Raw genomic sequence first — 20,407 nt, 5'->3', positions numbered from 1 at the left:
ACCCAGGGCTAGGCCCTTGTCAAGGCCAGCTTGAAGGAAGCTCAGTATGGCTGGTAGCGAAAGGGTCTGAAATGGAACATGTTCCTGGGAACACCAGTCCCGGTAGGTTCTCCAGACCCTGTGGTAGGCCTGAGAGGATACAGGCTTCCGTGCCGCTAGAAGGGTTTTGATCACGGGTTCTGAGAACCCTTTTCTTCTGAGGATCAGGGATTCAGTAGCCACGCCGTCAAATGCAGAGACCTTGGGTTTGGGTGGAGGAAGGGGCCCTGGGAAAGAATGTCCGGATCGTGAGGTAGATGCCACGGTTCTTCTTGAGACAGAGACAGAAGGTCTGAGAACCAGGTCCGGCGCGGCCAGTAGGGGGCGATGAGAATGGTCCTCACTCTTTCCCGTTTGATCTTTTTGATGACTCGGGGAAGCATGGGCAGTGGAGGAAAGATGTACGCCAGGTTGAAGGACCATGGTGTCGTCATGGCATCCGTTGCCTCGGCCCGAGGGTCCCTTGATCGCGACAGGTATCGAGGTAGTTGGTGGTTGATACGAGAGGCCATCAGGTCCACCTCTGGTGTGCCCCACCTCTGCGTGAGTGCTAGGAACACACTGGTCTTGAGTGACCACTCCCCCGGGTCCATCGTTTGCCGACTGAGGTAGTCGGCCTCCCAGTTGTCCACACCGGGAATGTAAATGGCCGAGAGGAGTGTGTGATGAAGTTCCGCCCACCTGAAGATGGCTCCTCGTCCCACCCTGGTGGTTGATGTAGGCCACTGCGGTGGCATTGTCCGTTTGGACGCGGATCGACTGCCCGTTGAGGAGAGTCTGCCAGTGTATCAGTGCAAGACGGATGGCCCGAAGTTCAAGGATATTGATGGAGAGCAGGGATTCCGACGGGACCAGGAGCCCTGGGCTATCTGTCCCTCCAGGACTGCTCCCCAGCCGGATAGGCTGGCATCGGTCGTGAGGATGCGCCAGGTAGGGTCTGCAAGTGAGCGGCCGCGTGCGAGATTGTCGGTGTTGAGCCACCACCGCAGGGAAGCCCTGGTCTTTGAGGAGAGCGGGGGTCTGCTGGGAGAGGCTCCTGTTCCTGTGCCATACCGAGAGAATATTCCACTGTAGCGGTCGGAGATGGAATTGGGCGAATGGTACGGCCTCGATGGAGGACACCATCGATCCGAGTACCTTCATGCAGAACCGGAGAGATGGTTGAGGTAGCGAAAGAAGCAGCCGAACCAGGGTCTGAATGCGAAGGACCTTCTCTTGGGGAAGGAAGAGTCTCTGCGCTCTGGTATCGAATGTCAATCCTAGAAAGGTCATCACCTGGCTCGGACGGAGAGATGATTTGGCAAGGTTTATCTTCCAGCCGAAATCCTGTAAGATGTTCATGGACAGTCGGAGGTGCTCCTCCGCTGTCTGGAAGGACGGGGCTTTTATGAGCAGGTCGTCCAAGTAGGGGGTGATCGAGATCCCCCTGGACCTGATGACTGCTGCAGTGACCGCCATGATCTTCGTGAAGACACGTGGGGCTGACGAGAGGCCGAACGGCAGAGCCGTGAATTGGAAGTGGAGGTTGCGGTAGGCAAATCGCAAGTATCTCTGATGGCGAGGGGCGATGGGGACGTGAAGATAGGCATCTTTTACGTCCAACACGGTGAGAAATTCCTGTGGTCCCATGGCCGCAATAACCGATCGCAGAGATTCCATTTTGAACTTGGTGTAACGGATTAATTTGTTTATGCCCTTGAGATCGAGAATCGGTCGGAAGGACCGGTCCTTCTTGGGAACGAGGAACAGGTTGGAATAATATCCCTGAAATCTCTCTGCCTGGGGGACCGGAGAGATTACTGCGGCCGCCAGTAGGTCTTGGATTGCCGTCTGGAAGGCCTGGAGTAGAAGAGGGTCCCCGGGAGTTCTGGACATGAAAAAGCGGTGAGGAGGGGGGGCTGTGAACTCGAGGTGGTAACCTCGTGTTATGACCTCGCAGACCCAGGAGTCTTGAGCATGAGCCTGCCAATGTGCACGGAAGTGCTGCAATCTGCCGCTGACGGGGGCTTGCAGCAACGGTACTGACGGACAGTCATGCAGAGGTGGACTTGTCCGTCTGCTTGTGAGTGGGTTTTCGGGGCTGCCAGGCGGGGCGAGGCTTGTTGTTGAATTTACCGCGGGAGGATGATGATTGTGAGGAATCGGAAGGCTTGGTGGATCTGTATCCGGAGCCACGAAAAAATCTCCCCCTGCGAAAGGAAGGCCGGGACTTGTTCTGTGGGAGGAAGGTACTCTTCCCACCTGTGGCCTGGCTTATGATTTTGTCCAATTCTGGACCGAAAAGTAACTTACCCTTGAAGGGGAGGGAAGTTAGGGATTTTTTGGAAGAGAGGTCCGCGGACCAAAGTTTTAGCCAAAGTGATCTGCGAGCGGCTACTGTAAGGGCTGAAGCCCTACAGGTTAGTTGGGCAGCATCAAGTGTTGCTTCGCAGATGAAGGAGTTAGCTTCCTTGATCTGGGAGATCATAGGGATGAGTTCCTGTCTAGGGACTCCCGAGAGGATGCTGTCCAGAAGTGTTTGGGACCAGGACTGAATTGCCCTGCTGACCCAGGCGGCGGCGAAGGTAGGACGCAAGGCTGTCCCAGAAGCCGTGAAGGCAGAGCGCAGAAAACCCTCGATTTTCTTGTCCATGGCGTCCTTAAAGGAAGACGCATCAGGGACAGGAAGGGCCGTGTTTTTGGAAAGGCGTGACACCAGAGCATCAACGACCGGAGGTGAAGACCAGGTGTCCATGGTTTCCTGCGGAAAGGGATAGAGACGTTGGAAGCGTTTGTTGGACTGTGAACGTCTCTCGGGATTATCCCATTCAGATTGCACAATATTATCTAATTGTGCGTGTGAAGGGAAGCATACAGATTGTTTCTTGTGCCTCTTGAAAAGAAGCTTGGAAGTGTCGGAAGGATTATTGGAATCCCCTAGGTTGAGAGTTTCTATTACTGAGGCAATAAGGGCCTCAATTTCCTCAGATGAAGATTTGGGTAGGTCTTCGCCTAACGTATCGGAGTCTCCAGAAAGCTCTCCCTCACTTAGGGATAGATCTGGCTGAGTGGGAGAATCTGCCGTGAAGGGATTGTCACTCTCCTCATCAGATGAAGGAGGTGCATGACGCTTGTGTGAAGAGGATTTAGGAGCGTCTAGCTTAGCCAATAACTTATTAAGGGAATCCGCGAGTCTGGGAATACCGCTAGAAAGTTGTAGGGCCCAATCAGGGGCAAACTGGTTAGTGGTAGGGGGGCCCGGCTGGGTTTGGTCTGTTGGCTGAGGGATGGCAGAGCCTGAGGGCTCAGCAGAATCCAAGGCCTGGGGCTGAGGGGCTGTAGAAGCAGATTCAGGGGGCTTACATGCCTCACAAACTGGTTCCTTGTGCCCAGAGGGCAAACGCTTTCTGCATTTGGCGCAGGCCAGGAACTTGATATTAGCCGAAGAGGCTGGGCCCCGGGGGAATAGCTGTTTGCTGCCCTCCGCCATATTAGCCTCAATATTAGGCTGAATGATGCCCCAGTAGTGCCCAGAAGTAGAAAAAATCCCCCCTGTGAAACTGCGCTGCGGGGAAAAGCAGGAGAAAAGGAGAGCCTACCTACAGGTGGAGGCACCCGCTGTCCGCAGAGCAAGTGAGGAGTCGCAAGGCCTGCGACACTGTGTTCTCCCCGAGAGCTGCGCCAGTGCAGAGCAGAAGGGCACGAAGAGAGGCGGCGAAAGTGGGCGGGCGGTATTTCGGAGGGCGCGAAACGGCTCCTGTTCCTGAGAGAGCAGGAAGTATTGGCCAATGGGAGCGCAGTATCCTGTGTGCGCCTATTTTCAAAAGCGGAAGTGGGGGCCCCCGGCACTTCAGGTTAGAGATACCCGGTTGGCCGCATGGTGAGGGGGGGGGGGGGGACGACAACCCGAGGGTCCCGCCGGCGCTGTTCCGGACCTGGGCGCCTACTTACCGTGCGGTCCGTAGCAGTGCTGAGCGCTCCTCTGGCTAGCCTTCTATCCCTCAAGAGGGTAGGAATGCGCTAGGTGGCCCGCACCGAAGTGACTTAGTGGCCCCAGGGGAATCCAGCGGTGGGGGGAGATCTGTAAGGGACCTACTTCCTGAGGTCTTCAGTCAGCCCCCGAGTATCCAGGCTAATCCTGGACTTTTAAACCTAGATGCAGGCATACTAAGCCTGGTCCTACCTCCTAACACTAGGAGAAAAAACTGATCTACATTTGGCTGCGCTGTGGGGTATAGCTGGAGAGGGAGGAGCATTTTTTTTTTCCCTAGTGTCCTGCCTCCTGCAGGTGGAGCTATACCCCATTGTCCCTGTGTCCCCCAAGCTATTGTGTGAGAAATGTGTGTTTTCCAATGGTCTTAAGCGACCCCTGTGAAAAAGGGTCCCGACCCACAGGTTGAGAACCGTTGAATTTTATTACAAAATATGAAGGAACATTACAGACCTCAACGTTTCAGTCCCCCACAGGGACTTTCGTCAGGAGGCAGAGAAAAGACAGTAAAAACAACTCTCACTCACACGACCTTTAGATTTACTCACTAAAGGTCATGTGAGTGAGAGTTGTTTGTACTGTCTTTTCTCTGCCACCTGACGAAAGTCCCTGTGGGGGACTGAAACATTGAGGTCTTTAATGTTCCTTTTTCATATTTTGTAATAAAATTTATCCTTTTTCAAATAATTTAAATCCTGTGAGTGCTGACACTTTTTTGTTAGATATCTATATATCTATATATCTATCTTCTGTCCTAAGAACTGAACATTACATTAAAGAAAAAAAATATGTTCATCAGCCTCTTAGCTTCCTTTCTTTCTTCCTGAGGTTTCTTCTTACCCACTTTGTAATCAATATCCTTTACTCATGCCTTACACCACATCAAAAACGATAAAAACAGGTAAAAATGTATATGACAAATTACCAGCTCTTTGACAACATCTATCAAAACTTCAACATTCCAGGTATGTGGCTGAACAGCATCATTTTTATCCTTCCCATCACTCCAAATTCCACTGCCAGGGGAAGTGATAGACTGCAAAAGAAGAGACAGGTTATTAAGGAATTCTCTGAAAGACTAAAAATTAGCATATGAACAGTAACAAATTTTGTACTAAAGCATTCAGCTTTACCTGTAAAGGAATGCCATCAGTTAGACCAGAGTGTGTTCGAGCCATCATCCCAAGCACTCTTGCAACTTGTACAGCTGTAACCTCTCGGACACCAAACTGAACAATTACATTGCGACATTCTTCCACACTTCATTTTTTTTTTTATGGGTGGGGTTGGGGGGGAAAAAAAAAAAAAAAACAACAAGATTAGCAAACTTATTCAGGACTTAACTTACACAGTTTAGTAGCAAGGTTACAACAGGCAAAATTCTAGGACTATACTTAATTTATATCAATGACATATGCCCATGGCCTTTTAGCTGAAAAGTGATCTGGCTTCAAAATCTAACAAAACTTATTAAACAGATTTCCACAAGAGATTTTAGAAGATTCTACTTAACGCAAACACTGGAAATTGCTAAAACAGATAAAACATCTACATTTCCCATTGCCCCTTAATGTGATGGTACATGTTTTTATACATGGAAACTTTGGAAAACCAAGTGCCATGTATGTTTTTTCCCACTGGCAATTGACTTTATTGCCAGTGGAAAAGCATTCTGGGGAGATATGATGCCTGTGGCAGCACAGATTTAATCGTGGCCAACAAATCTTCCCTTGTGCCATCATCCTTAACGGAACAGAACATCAAAATAAATAGTATTTTAAAGTAAGTTAATTCTGAAGAAAAAAAAAAAAAAAAAAAGCAAGCACAGGTAACAAAGCAAATCTGAATACAACAGGTAAAGATTTGCAAGTATAAACTAAACCCACTGTATTCTACAAAGTTTATTTGCTATTAGTCCTATTTCACCTTGGATGGCTACCCCTATGGCTACACAGCAGCTTATTTATAAAACTATACTGGTATTTCTACCAATTTTGCCATTGCAGGGCAACAGTACAGTCTCAATTTAAAATACAGATGTTGCTGTTCCTTTAACATTTGCACATCTGACTAGATACTTTATTAATATATTGTACAGTAATTTAGAATTACAATTTGTTTACTACACAAAAAAGTTTTTGCGTAGAGGACAGATGAGACAAAACCCAATATGGATTAAAGAACAAACCTGGCACAGAAGCTGTAGCCCACTTCCTGCATAAAGTCAGCCAGAGAACTATCCATCATGGTTTTGGTGATCCCTCCAGAATCAGCTAAGATTCGGTCCATTAGAATGTCCCGTTTTTCAGGATAAAGCAGTGGTGCAAGCACCACCGGGCAGCGTTCCTGTGGGAAATCTAATAAAAAAAAAATATATATTTACCATAGGTGTATTGCAGTGATCCCCAACCAGTGGCTCGGGGGCAACATGTTGCTCACCAACCCCTTGGAGGTTGCTCTCAGTGCCCCCAAACCAGGTAGTTATTTTTGAATTCCTAACTTGGTGGCAAGTTTTGGTTTAATATAAACAAGATTTACTACCAAATAAAGCCTCCTGTAAGCTGATAGTGTGCATAGAGGCTACTTAATAGCCAATCTTAGTCCTTATTTGGCACCTCCATGAACTTTTATGATGCTTGTATTGCTCTCCAAGTCTTTTTACATTTGACTGTAGCTCACGAGTAAGAAAGGTTAGGGACCCCTGGTGTATTGAAACATCTACCACTAACAGAAACATTATACATTTAGCATCAGTACAATTCGCTGGAAAATAAATCCTTACCTCTGCGTAGAGTCTTGAGAAATGCTACAATCTGCTCCTGTCCCACCCCAAAAGCTCCTTTCTGGCCAAAAAGGAGGTTGGAGAGGAGGAGGTGCAGGACCTCTATGGCAATGTCCTGGAATCCACCTTCTTGACTGCCACTAACGTCCACGTCAACGTAAGAACGCAGTAGGTCCGGAAGTTTTTGTTTCACAAACTGGGCAGCTTGAAAGAAAAATCAATATTCTTAACCATCAAATGTAAGGTGTGTATATCTATATATTACATAACCTGGAACAGTAAGCAACAGGCCCTATATGTTTAGTGACAACATCATGGATTATCACCATTTTAGTAACCATTCAAATAGCAAATAAAAGAAATAAACCCAAAAGTCTTGTGGGGTCCAAAGTCCAGACACAAGACAGATTTTAATAAAGGAATATCTACCCCCTTTGCAAAAAAACATTTAGAATGCTGATGCTTCACTTTCTTTAGCAAGGGATAAAACCAGTAGGTTCGAAGTTTTTAAATCCCATATTTTATTAAGCAAATTATGTCTAGCATATGTCTCAGGTATGTCAGATCCATATTAGTGTTATAAACTTAGTTTTATATTTTAATCGTAACATAACACTTGGACTTAGGGCAAAACAACTGGTTTGATAAAGGTCCAAAACCATTGCCACTTATGTGCATATGTATATGTGCTACACAAAAACCTTTTACACCAAGCAATCTACTGGTGTGCTACTGGATTTTCTCTACTAGTGTTACTGGCCACTCTGCAAGAGAATGGTCTTCTGGATAACCACCTAAAACTTAAAATTGTATGCTATTCGATGTGTTGAGCTCTCAGTCATAAAAGAACCAACAGACTGTTAATTTGATCAAGTGCAGCAGTGTCAGCAACAACTCTAAGCCCCTGCATGTACTTTTAACTGCCTGCATTTAAATGTTCAAAGAGCATAAGAATAACAATTTCTTACCAAATCCCCGTAGTTCACAGCTAGAAGAGTTAAGAAGGGCAAGGCCAAAGATAACCTAAAATAAAACATATGAATACTTAAATTGTTAAGTAATTGAAACTTAGCAAAATATATTTAAAAGTTAAAATCATGTAATAATGCTGATATTCTTACCTCTTGAACCTTGCTAAGCTTCAGAACTTTACTTAGCTGGGCAAAAAGATGGGGAGAAGGCTTCAGACTCTAAAGAAGAAAGGAGAGATGCATAAGAAATTAAAGAATATATGTACCCAAGTTACAATGTTGCAAATGTCAGTCTCCTCCAGCAAGACAGGTCTGTGAACCTGCTGGCTTTTGTTACATTGTTTCAAGAGTCAGAGCCACCAAGGCAGAGAATTGAAAAGGACAAACACTGCTTTTAATAGCAGTTATTTATAAAAATAACTCAAAATCCATTACAGATTTGTAATTAATGTTTATTGCAAAATTGGTTAGAATTGTTTTTTTATATTAGGAAAAAAAATATTTTCTGGGTTGGCTTGTCCTTTAATCGGGACCTGTTACAGCAAACCGCAAAATTTCACTTCTGCACTTCCTTGATGTAACTGCCCTTCTTATATTTCCCCTCCCCCTCACTGAATTACTGGGTAGCCTACATATAGGCAGGTGCATCAGTACCACTTTCTGGCATATAGTAGATTTTGGGATGACCCAAAGCCTAGCTTGAAAACATTTTCCACAAAATGGTGCCCATGTGTTCTGTATATTCCAAAGGATGTATATCAAAGGAAACAAGATTTAAAATATTTAGTGTAATTAGATTTTATTTTACTTTGATTAACATAATAGTATTTGGAATTGCTTTTTAGGAAACTGGTCTTCTTTAACTAAAGTAATTTTCAACACTTCGTGTTCACAAATAGTATCTGCAAAAGTAGCAGACTACTGTTGCAAATCAACAGTAGAGATATAAACAGTGAGATATAAGGATTGCAATATGCCTAATTTCTTTGCTTTTCCTAAGATTTCTCCTGGTTGGCTTTTCAAAAGATATTCTGTTCACCACTGACAGGTCAAAAATGCATTAAGTAAAAGCAAAGATACAGAAAGGAAACTAAGGAAAGTAAACTAATGGTAATGTGCATTTTATAAAATCGGCAATGCTGTCAATTGTGTCTTCTTGCTGACCGATCTCCGTTTAGTGTAGCAGCACTCAGGCCGACACTGTCAGTGTAGCTATAGAGAGCTGCGACCCTATGCAACATATGAGTTTGCTTTTAGTGCTACAGAAAATGCTATTGTTTCATTCTTACTTTAATACTTAAGTGATGTGAGATTTCAAGAAAAAAAGTCAGTTTTTAATTAAATGTCTTTGTACAAAACTACTTTAAGAACGGCCATTGTTATTTGGTGAAACTGATATTTGGTAAAACTTGCTATTTGTTAAGACTCTGTAGAATAACCTGTGCCAATTGGTATTCTAAAATGTAAACTCGCCCCCCATTATTTTCTCCATCTAAACTTGCTGACATACCTTTTGGTAGTGCAAAGGATTGTCAATGGCATATGACAGTGTAGAGATGAAATTCGGCTTGGTGATCAGAGATGCACACTCCTGAATTAAAAACTGTGTCTGGTGGGAAAAATAAGATGTTTTTAAAAAATAAATTGCTTTAAGCCAGAAATAGTTTAAAATACCAATCAAGCATGCTAGTAGCAAGATGCACATCTACATATTTTCTAAGAGGGTATGCCCCCACTAAGTTAGATTGCCCAAGAATCTTACACACAATACCCCATCCAATCACCCACAAGAACACTCCTGCCCTTCAGAGTCTTTCAGGGCAATGGCACACAGATATTAGTCACCAATGGCTGCAGAGATTTAACCACTTCCCTCTCACCCTTAGGACAAACCTTTTTACAGTTAAAATCTCTCTACAATGGTATTATACCAGTTTATAAGCACTACAGAAAATCAAGCTGCACCTGGCTTCTACTAGCACTAATCAGACAAACCCCTAGTTAGGGCTATAATTTTTTTTAAAATTTTTTTAATTGTCTTGAAAGAAATACCTGATGAAAATCCTTGCCACTGCTTTTACCATCTCCACTGAAATCCACATGTGAGAATAGACAGCGTAACAAGTGCCTGTCTGCCTCAGGACCGTGTCGATTCACAATCTAGGAATGAAAGACAAAAAAAAGAAAAAGTTTTGTTTTGGTGTTGTGTTGGATTTAGGTTTACCAACTCAAACATAGCCACATATTTGAAGAAAAGAAAAAAAATTTTTTTTTTTAATGGTAAGGCCAGTGACACGTGGCAGATTCTCAGCCTGCAGATAAATGCAGGCCGAGATTCTGCCCTACACTCAAAACAACCCTTTTGGTTGCACCTGCTCCCAAAGCCATTTTGTTAGCCCAGGTGCAGGCACAGAATTTAGCACGAAACTGCACGAGAGCAGTTTTGTACCAAATTTTGCTGTGTGTCCGCATGCATCCTGGCCAACAATGGCTCCGTGTGCAACACAAGCAAAAGGTTTTGGGGGTTTTTTTGTTTGCTTTTTGTTCGAGGGTAGAGAAGGATTCTCTGCCTGCGTTTATCCATGTGGCACTGGCCTAAACTATGATTCAATTTGCTCTAACTAGACTACAGATACTTTTCACGCCTTTTTTTTTTTTTATGAGTTAGGGAAACATCAACCACCAGAGGTTAAGGGTACAAAAGACATTCTGTGCATATTTAAGAATGGCGACATTTGACTGATATTTGGCTTGAAGGGGAAGGCAAGCACTTTTTTAAGCAGCCACTTTAGCTCATATAGAGAAAACACTGCTGACATAGCCATTTAGCTGCCTTACTTCAAGAACATTAGGTCGACCATGTTACACCCTACAGGTTTCCCAATCTTTAGAACTGTAGTGATTATACCAGCACTACTGAAGAAGCCACAATAAAGAGTGTTCTTTTCAGGTATTATTATTAACATTTATTTATAAAGCGCCAACATTCCACAGTGCTCTACAATAAGTAGGTTTCATACATTGGACATACAGAGTAACATATAAAGCAATCAATAACCGATACAAGAGGTAAAAGAGGTATGAGCATTAAGTTACCATCTCTCCCTTTTGCAGGCACCCAGGAAAGTCATTACACCACTGGGCACTAGATAATTATCTAGAAATTCTGACTTTAACTCTGCTTAAAAACAGTTAGGATGTCCAGAGAAACCCCTTAAAGGAGAACGAAAGGCTAATGAAGAGTTAATCTCAAGCTGCAGAGATACCTTCAGTTGTCTCAATAGCGCCCTTAAAGGACATGTAAACCCCACATGCAAAAATGTAATCAGTGAACAGCCTCTTTGAAATCTTTCAATACCTGCCACACTGGTTGTCCTTAATCACTTAGATTGCCTACTCCTCCTGTAACCCACTCATCCCACTCCCTCAGGAATTTGCTTTGGCTGTTGGCTTAAGAGCATGCTCGGTTGATCTAAGCTTAGATTACTAAACATCTAGCAGCCAGTGAAGAGATGGCATTGCTGGTTCCCATAGAAATTCAGCTCTAGCTGTCTGCTTCAATTTTTTTCCCCTTTCTCTCCTGAGCTCAACTCAAACAAAGCAGAACTTTAATCAAAGACAGTTCTGCTTGTTTGAGCCTCTATTCTTGATGAAACATATGCTGAATAGAGCTTACTTAGTTTTTACCTTTCCTTCTCCTTTAAAGCTATAGCACACATTTTGCCCATCATCAGATTAGAACATTAGAATATACTACGTGTGACATTAGCCTAAAGATCTGCGTCCCTGTGCAGGAGACAGATCAACTTGATTATTGCATTTTCTAAAGTGATTTTTCATCAAGTGGCAAAGTACCGTTACCTACAATTTAAGTGAACCAACATATTCCAGAGATATAACTTTATGTGGATTCAATAACTTTAGAATTGGGAAACAGCAGAGATTCTTTGGTTAAACACCTAATTAAAACTGAAGGGTAACGGGAAGCCTTGTGTTTCTCTGTTGGCTGGCTTATTAGGGAACATAGTTACATAGTTCAGTTATGCAAACCCATACTGATCTATCTATACTCCCTTATATAAACTATACTAAATTGTAATGCAATTGTTAGGCTATAACCCATAACACTAAGGTAACTGTGTCCAGCAACCATAGAGGATTGACTATGAAACTATTATTAGAAGAGAAAGGCAAATAATGATCAAGAATAAATAACGAAGACCAACTCAACTCCCCAGGAAAAGAACACCACACTTAAATGTGAACCACTCCAATAAAGCATTTAATGCACTGTTAATTTCAGTCATTATCTGTTATTTCAGACATTTAAAGGAGAAAGAAAGGTAAAAATCCCTGGGGGGTGCCAAAATTTTAGGTACCCCACCCAGTGAGTATTCACTTACTATATAACATCGGTTAGGAGATAACTACACCAGCCCCGAGTAGCTGCAAGAGTGCAATCCTCTTCGTCCGTCTTCTTTATCTATGATTGAAGGGCCAACGAATGAATGCTTTTTTGATAAAGTTCGGCTTTTCACTTTACTGCTCATACGCAAGCAGTGAAGACAGAAGGAAGAGGATTGTGCTCTCGCAGCTACCCAGGGCTGGTGCAGTCTTCTCCTAACAGGAGCACCAGCCAAGGGTATAAGGTAAATAAATCAGCAACAGATAAATACAATGACACTCCCTGATCTGTTGCAGCCTGTTTAGACTGTGGTCTACTACTGCAGATTCACTTACATGTTGTATTTCCAGCTGGCTGGCTCTGTAGTTTTTCTTCGTCAAATTGTCCACAAGGTAGCTGATTTGAGACAAGGCCAGCGAGAGCGAGTCAAGATTCATTGCTGGTCGGGGCGGAAGCAGGCGGCCGGGCCCGGCGCAAAATCACCATTATTCCCCTTTAGTCACCTCAGAGACAGGTTAATTTATTTAAAGTTAGCCTATTATGAGATGCTTACAGATTCTTCAGTCACCTTTCTTGTCAAGGAACATGGTACCTGAAAGAAAGGAAGTAAAAAGTTTAGTGTAGAGTGCAAAAAGTCCATGTCTTACTTTTATCCGTAGTGATTTTTCTTTTTGCTTTTTTTTTTTTTTTAATTTTGCATTTTTACAAAACAAAAATCAGAAAACCAAACAACCAAATTTGGCACTTACATCACAATTGGATAGTATTTACATCACATAATCAGTGACAGTTTCAGATTAAACAATGTAACATCTAGTTATTAGAGTGTACATAAAATTATATTCAGGGTTTAATCATCCAGTAAAGATACACTGGAGTTGGCATCTAGCCATGGTTCCCATGTGTACCTCAAGCATTTTATGTCAATTTGATCACGGATAATACACCCAGGAATGGGGCTAATCCACTTCATTATTACTAACTTTTTTTTTTGCATAGAGCATGACAGAGCATAACAATGCTCTTGATTTTGGTAGAGGCACTATGTAGTCTATTATGCATGGTGAGAAAGCGTCAGGAGACCTAATGCCAGGGAGAAATAAGCATTAATGTTGTCAGTGAATTCTGTCCAGTACGTTTTTCCTCTAGTGGGGGCAATCCAAAATCAAGTCCCACATTTTACCCCTACAAATCTTCTCATGTACTTAAGTCTAAAGGGCATGATTCTGTAGTGATCGTTTATGTACTAGAAGTGATCTACCTTAAAATCAGGAAGAAATGCGAAGATTAAGGCAGATAGCTAGCAAATAGTTTACAACTGCCAATAATTGCCCTTATAGCTACAATACACAGAAGATGTCAACCACATTGTGGGTCAGATTTTATCTAATGTTGGAGTTGTATGCAAATGCAGCAGCTCCTTCCAACAAGAACGTCCCGTTGGATGGCAAACCATTCATGTAGTTTACACATCAGATTTTTCTCTGTCCCATTATTTTTTTAACCCAGGCAACTACTTCTGACTTGTAGGATGCAATATGTTGATTCAACACCATACTACAAAATCTCCCTACATGATAGGGAGGAGTAAACTAATCCTTGTGGGGATACAGGATAGGATAGCGGGAGAAAAAAATATTACAGAAAAACAAGTGTTGCAAGGCAGTTGGCTGGTAGAACCTCAATCCTAATTAGCATATGCTAATTACATCATGGAAGGGTTAAAAGGTACGCACCTGGCAAAAAAATATTCAACTTCTGTGTTTACATGACAAAACATCACGTGATTTTTAGGATGTGGATTCTGTTCCCCAGAAGCATGGATTTGGGCACACCCGAATCCTGCCAACAAAGGTTGAATTTTGGCCTAATCCCAAACCAAATCCTGGATTTGGGGCATCACAATTTTGCACTGGGGTTACAAATTCACATGAGAATCCTTAGAATATTACTGTCCTATTTATAAAAAGGTGTGCAGAATATTTTACACCTAATCATGTAAAAAGTGGTGTGAAATAAACAGCGCTGGATTTCTAATCGGGGCACCCCCCACCACCCGCAAGCGCAAACAGATACCACTCCTCCTCCCCCCCTCCCTCGTACACTCGCATACGGAGCAGTGGGGAGATGTTCCAATTGCTCTATATGGGAGCAAAATGTCAACACTTTGGTGCCGCCCTAGGCCCGGGGCTTTCCACAAATCCAGGGCTGGAAATAAATGGCATGTTTATAAAGATCCATGATTGCCTTATAGGTTGAACGTCATACACCACAGTCTAATTTTGTAACCTTTTCCAACCAAAGGTCGCACGTAAGATCGTTCCCACCCTCCACTGACGGTGAGGGCTGAATCATCAGATATGGAGGTAGAAATAATAGGGAGTCTACCTCTATCTAACAATTCAGCCCTAAACGCAGATTTTGCTTGGGCGCCATCAACAGAGCCTGATAAAAATCATTTGTCTGACAAGATGACCGATTCGAGGCTTTTGCGATATCAGCCGTCGGACATACAATGTTTATGTATTTTTAACGGGTTATTCCTGTGGCAGTCAAGATACCAGTCACATATTTCAACGGAAAAAAAAGTCACAAGAAACAATTTGCTAAGTCAGAAACCACTCAAGAACACTCTAGACTCTAAGCAGTTTACCTGTTGGTCAGTGCCACACAGATTTAAAGATCAAGATATTTTTCTCTATTTTCAGCATTTCATCAATACGTCCCTAAACATTATATACAAGCTTAGGAACAGCAAAACATTCCTCTGGCCAGCTCTATTTGATAAGTGGTCTAGGCGACAGGGCATACTTATGTAAAATTGCCATTTGCTACTTGTCTGCAACAGTGAATATAAGGAATACCATACCATCGCTAATACAGTGGTTGCATGACACAGTTGAGCTTAAACCCTATTGCACATGATAATTAAAGTAATGACTTTCAAGTCAACAACAGTAAGCTATGAGCACAGCTGAGTGCACAGGCTGAGAGATAAATACTAACTACCAGGCAGCTGGAAATATGGATCAATAATGAGCGAGAGTGGTTGTGTTCAGAGCCCTATGCCTTTTATACCATTTCAGTTGTGCTTTCAAAGAAAGTACACAAATTGCTTCCTGCGCCCTAGCTCATCTGCTCAGATGTGCTGAGGTTCCCTCAACGGTAATAAAACTTTTTATTGTAGGTGGATGAGCCTAAATTCTTCTAAATACATACTCTGTCTAGCACATTCAATGTATGATGAAAAAAAAAAAAAACAAGATAAATGTTTAATAAGCACCAGTTTTAAAGGTGGACCTGTCACCCTAAGAAATAATTCCAAATTGTTTTCTATTGCGTTTGTCAAGCAAAATAAATTTCACTTACACTACAGAAATTATTTGAATATTATTTTCTGCAGCCTTGGAATTCACAATTGCAGCAAGCAGGCAGGCGCCATTTTGTGAACACTGTTAATAAGGAAAGCTCTGCATCCTACCAAAATCTTGTTTCTGTGCCAGTATGGGGGGACCTAATACTCAAGTCCATGCACTTGTTACAAAATTAGATGGTGAGGAGGGAGGGGAAATGTAAGGAGTGCAGCAACATCCAAGACGTTCTGAATTGAAAGTGAAAGTAACTGTTTGACCCACCTCTGTGCCTACGACATAGAGGCAACATATGATTGACAGTTGAGATTTTTAAAAGTTTTCATAATGGGTATTTATGTATTAAAAAAAAAATAAGTTTGGGTGTCATGTTTTATTTGAAAAAGGCTTTTATTATAAAGGGTTTTTTATGTGTGGATGACAGATCCACATTGAGAAGCTGCTTGTATACAAGAGCATAAGGGCTGTGGCACACAGGGAGATGAGTTGCCCACAACAAAATGTCCCTTGTCGCGGGCGACTAGTCTCCCCGAAATACCATCCCACCGGCGAGTATGTAAATCGCCACTGGGATGGCACACGCAGCGCTGCAATTTCACCGGCGCCGTGTATGCCATCCCACCAGCGATTTACATTTTCGCCAGTGGGATGGCATTTCGGGGAGATTAGCTTGATTTGTTTTAGTGAAGGTAGCAATTCTTAACCCCAGGGTTGGGACCCAAAATTGTGCCTCCATGCTCATTAATGTGGTTTGCCATAATACCCATTAACACAGCGAAATTTCCTTATACAACATATTACAGTAATTAACATAATTCTACACTAAGGGGCTGATTTACTAATCCATGAATCCAAATCCCAAACGAACATTTTGCGACTTTTTCGTATTTTTTGCGATTTTTTCATCAACGTCGCAACTTTTTCGTAGTTGTTACGACTTGCAAGAATTGTCGCGACTTTTGCATAGCCATTACGACTTTCGCGAATTGTCGCGACTTTTTCGTATTGAGCTCGAAAAAGTCTCAAAATACCGATCACTACGAAAAAAACGCATTTGGACGTTCGTGGATTAGTAAATGTGCCCCTAAATCTTGGGTCCTTATTGAAAATCACAAAATCATGAGGGTCCTATTCTAAAAAGGTTAAACTACGAGTTGTACCCACGTGGGGGTCTGTGATCAAAATTACCATTTTTGAAGGAAATTTCACAGAATCTCTCTGGTTGCACTTAATCTTTGAGATAAGGTTAACCCTAAAAATGTAATCTATAAGGCTGTAGTAAACAGATGGATAATTGAATAGTCAGAACACAACGTCTCTCTAACCTGTTAGTCAGGCAGTGACTTTTGTCAACATGGATTATGACCACCTTGATCAATGTTTCGGGGGGGATACACCCTCCCTTCGTCAGGATGCATATGTTTGTGTGTGCAGCTCTGTTACAGAAACAGTTCGATAGAGGATGAGGACCTGTCAGTCCTGCGGAAGGCTTGCACCACTATTGCAGTGAGTATAGCAATGCGCCTTTAACAAGTGTTTTTGTCAACATGGGACATAACTATTTAGTTAGTTTGCATTTGATCCTGTGCACTCCGGATCAAATCTGGGTAAACTAATGTAAGCCTCTATGTAGACCAGCAGCACATGGGTACTTTAGTTCAAGTGGTAATCTAAATGGCCAAGCTCAGACAGCTGCTTTCGATTCATTTAAGAGAAAAGCGTTGCCTATGGCGATACTGCTGCTAACAGGTGGGGGAATAGCCACTGACAGCTGGCTTAAATAATCTCAAGCTTTCACTATAAACTGAACGTATGCCACACACATATATGGGAATCAGGCTCCAGCAGGCGCATTCATTTATATCTAATTTTTGCTTGAAGGACTGATTACAGATTTTAAATTGCTTTTGTTGGTATATTAGCCATGCATACTGCAAAGGTGGATTTGGGCCATCAAAAGCCTTTTACTCTTAAGGCAAGTATGCATTACTATAACTGAAGAAAAGGCATACTACGGTGCCGAAATGGTTGATCCTATTACATGTCCTTAGCACTGAAAAAAAAAAATTTTTCATTATCACCATAACTTGCTTACTTATAACACAACTGTGATTGAAAATACACTTTTAAAAAGGTATTTTTCTCAATTTTAATTTTACATGGTAAAAGAACATTGCATTTTCAATAGAAAGCCCAGAACCAACGCCTAAAATAGGATATTCAGAAATGAATACTATTTTCCTAGACAAAACCTAAAGGACCAGGGAAATTAACTTCAAAACTAGTTATACAAGCGCCAATACTTGCAAACGCAGCAGTTCAGTGGCCCAAATGACAGTATGTTAAAGGAACAGTAACACCAAAAAATGAAAGAGCTTTAAAGTAACTAAAATATAATGCACTGTTGCCCTGCACTGGTAAAACTCGTGTGTTTGCTACAGTAACACTACTATAATTTATATAATAAGCTGCTGTGTAGCCATGGGGGCAGCCATTCAAGCTGGAAAAAAAGGAGAAAAGGCACAGGTTACATAGCAGATAACAGATAAGTTCTGTAGAATACAATAGTGTTTTATCTGTTATCTGCTATGTGCCTGTGCCTTGTCTCCTTTGAATGGCTGCCTCCATGGCTACATAGCAGCTTATTTATATAAATTATAGTAGACTTTCTGAAGTAAACACATGAGTTTTACCAGTGCAGGGCAGCAGCACATTATATTTTAGTTACTTTTATACACTTTCATTTTTTGGTGTTACTGTTCCTTTAAACAGATTTTTGGCTGATTTAGATCAGGCAGATATGAAAAGTCCATCTGCTCAATTACTGTAATGCACAGATCTGCTACTCTGGCTCAGGGACAAACACTAGCAGCCCTGGTTACCAAACTGGACAAAGATTCATTAGGTTGGCGATCTCTGCAAAGAGAAACGCATGTCCAAATGGGGTTTAGTATGGTCCTCCACACCAGGTTCTCCCATCTCAACTTTGGATTTTTCCAGTTCCTTCAACTGCCACTTGTTTAATTCTCATTGTCCCATCACTGAATTTTGGCAAGACATCATTTTCTTAGCAGAATATTACAGTTGTGCCATTGTTTTAAATTATATATTTAACAGTGCTCTAGTTATTTTCTTAGACTTAAGGTGCCCATACACGGGCCGACTATAGCTGCCGATATCGGTCCCTTGGACCGATTCGGCAGCTAATCGGCCCGTGTATGGGCAGAACAGAGCTGCCTGGCCGACCGATATCTGGCCTGAAATTGGCCAGATCTCGATCGGCCAGGTTAGAAAATCCGGTCGGATTGGGGACCGCATCGGCTCGTTGATGCGGCCCCCCAACCGACTGCCCCATAAACTCAAATGTATTTTTTTTTTTTTAAAGCAGCTTGCTACCCGATATCGCCCACCCGTAGGTGGGGATATCGGGCGAAGATCCGCTCGCTTGGCGACATCGCCAAGCGAGCGGATCTTATAGTGTATGGGCACCTTTAGAATTTAAATAAACACAACCCTTACTGGTGCTTTTCTAAAAGCTCCTAAATTTGTTTTGATCTTCATGTCACCCTTTGTTTAGCTATATTCTCTAGAACGCTTAGGCCTTCCAAAAATAAGTGTACAATATGAAATTTGAGCTCATGCAACACAACTTGCACAAAAGGTGGACTCCAACTATATTTGACATCTGACTAAAATTATATGCTCCAAAGTCTTAATGTACAGAGAAGGAAAGGCCTTTTTGTGTCAATCTACTCTGCCTTCAGCAGTCCGATATACTATAATAGTCCTGTCCTGGCAGGAGTAATTTTACTTTTAAAATACTTAACACCACGTAAAATGTAAAAAAAAAAAAAAAAAAAAATATGGCTAGATTAAATGAAAAATCAGTTAAGTGTCATTTCCTCATTGTACTGTTGCCATGTGACCAGAATAAGCTTTATTTACACTCAGGACAATGGTATTAACACGGACACCATCACAGCTATAGGTGATGGGTGTAGAAGAAGGCAAGGGAATCACCTGCCTTTGTTATTCTGCTTAAATTCGACAGTTTATTGACTCTTCAAACCTGATGCTCTGTAATATTTAGTATTCAGAAATTGTTACAACCTCTGACCCCAGATCTGTTCTAAAGTTCCTGTTCGCGGAAAACAGCAAAACATAATTAGCTCCATGCAATTTTCACATAAGCTCATAAGGGCAAACTATGTATGGCAGCTACAACTTGCATCCTCACTTCATGCATAGAGGGCTGCGCACAATAAGCCTGAATATGAGGGAGTAAATAATGCTTACTAATGCGATACTAGCCACAGGACTGCCTAACATACAGACACATACATGTGGCCTCCGTTTGGCGTAAGAAACAGAAACAAAAGAAAATGTAAATAAGTGCATTTAAGTACGAGTGCCAAGAACGCAATGCACACTACAAGCTAAATGTATAGAAAGCAGAGACGTAAAATGGCACGGGTATTTTATTAAAGTAGTTCAAAGAACCAAACCAAACCACAGGCCGCACAGAACAGTATCTCACCTTCCACTGCTGTCACAGCGTCCGACCGCCTGGTTCTTCGTCCAATTAATAATCGCAGCAGTCGTCTCCCGACTGCGCTGCTATCCTAGTCGACTCGCGGTCCCTCTCCCGATTTTCTTCCTCCTCTACTCCGCACTTCTGCCTATTTGTTTCCCAACAAAATGGCGCCCGAGGTCGCTCGTTCCCGTCGCGGCCTTCTCTTTCCCACTCCTATTTCACCCGCTCCCCATATCCCGCCCACGTAGCCGGCGCAATTGTGCTTCCCTTTACTCTGACCAATGAAAAGCCAGAGAAAGACGCAACGTGACGAGTCCCCTCGGATCACGTGGTGA

At 42.6% G+C, this 20,407-nt stretch overlaps 1 protein-coding gene across 1 annotated transcript in view; it reads right to left on the bottom strand.

Moving 5' to 3' along the window:
* Positions 1-20,262, bottom strand: part of cnot1 (CCR4-NOT transcription complex subunit 1) — an 81,077-nt gene extending 60,815 nt beyond the window's left edge. The window contains 10 exon segments of the mRNA NM_001097189.1: positions 4,935-5,045; positions 5,143-5,269; positions 6,198-6,366; positions 6,792-6,995; positions 7,760-7,814; positions 7,913-7,981; positions 9,273-9,371; positions 9,815-9,922; positions 12,503-12,759; positions 20,076-20,262. Of these exon segments, the coding sequence (NP_001090658.1) occupies positions 4,935-5,045; positions 5,143-5,269; positions 6,198-6,366; positions 6,792-6,995; positions 7,760-7,814; positions 7,913-7,981; positions 9,273-9,371; positions 9,815-9,922; positions 12,503-12,604 (1,044 nt within the window). The 5' untranslated portion in view covers positions 12,605-12,759; positions 20,076-20,262.
* Between the last annotated feature and the right edge of the window lie 145 nt (positions 20,263-20,407).

The sequence above is a fragment of the Xenopus tropicalis genome, chromosome 4 (genome assembly GCF_000004195.4).
Source record: "Xenopus tropicalis strain Nigerian chromosome 4, UCB_Xtro_10.0, whole genome shotgun sequence".
Lineage (NCBI taxonomy): Eukaryota > Metazoa > Chordata > Amphibia > Anura > Pipidae > Xenopus > Xenopus tropicalis.
Note: the sequence above shows the minus strand (reverse complement) of the source record. Positions and strands in the feature narration are given on the sequence as shown.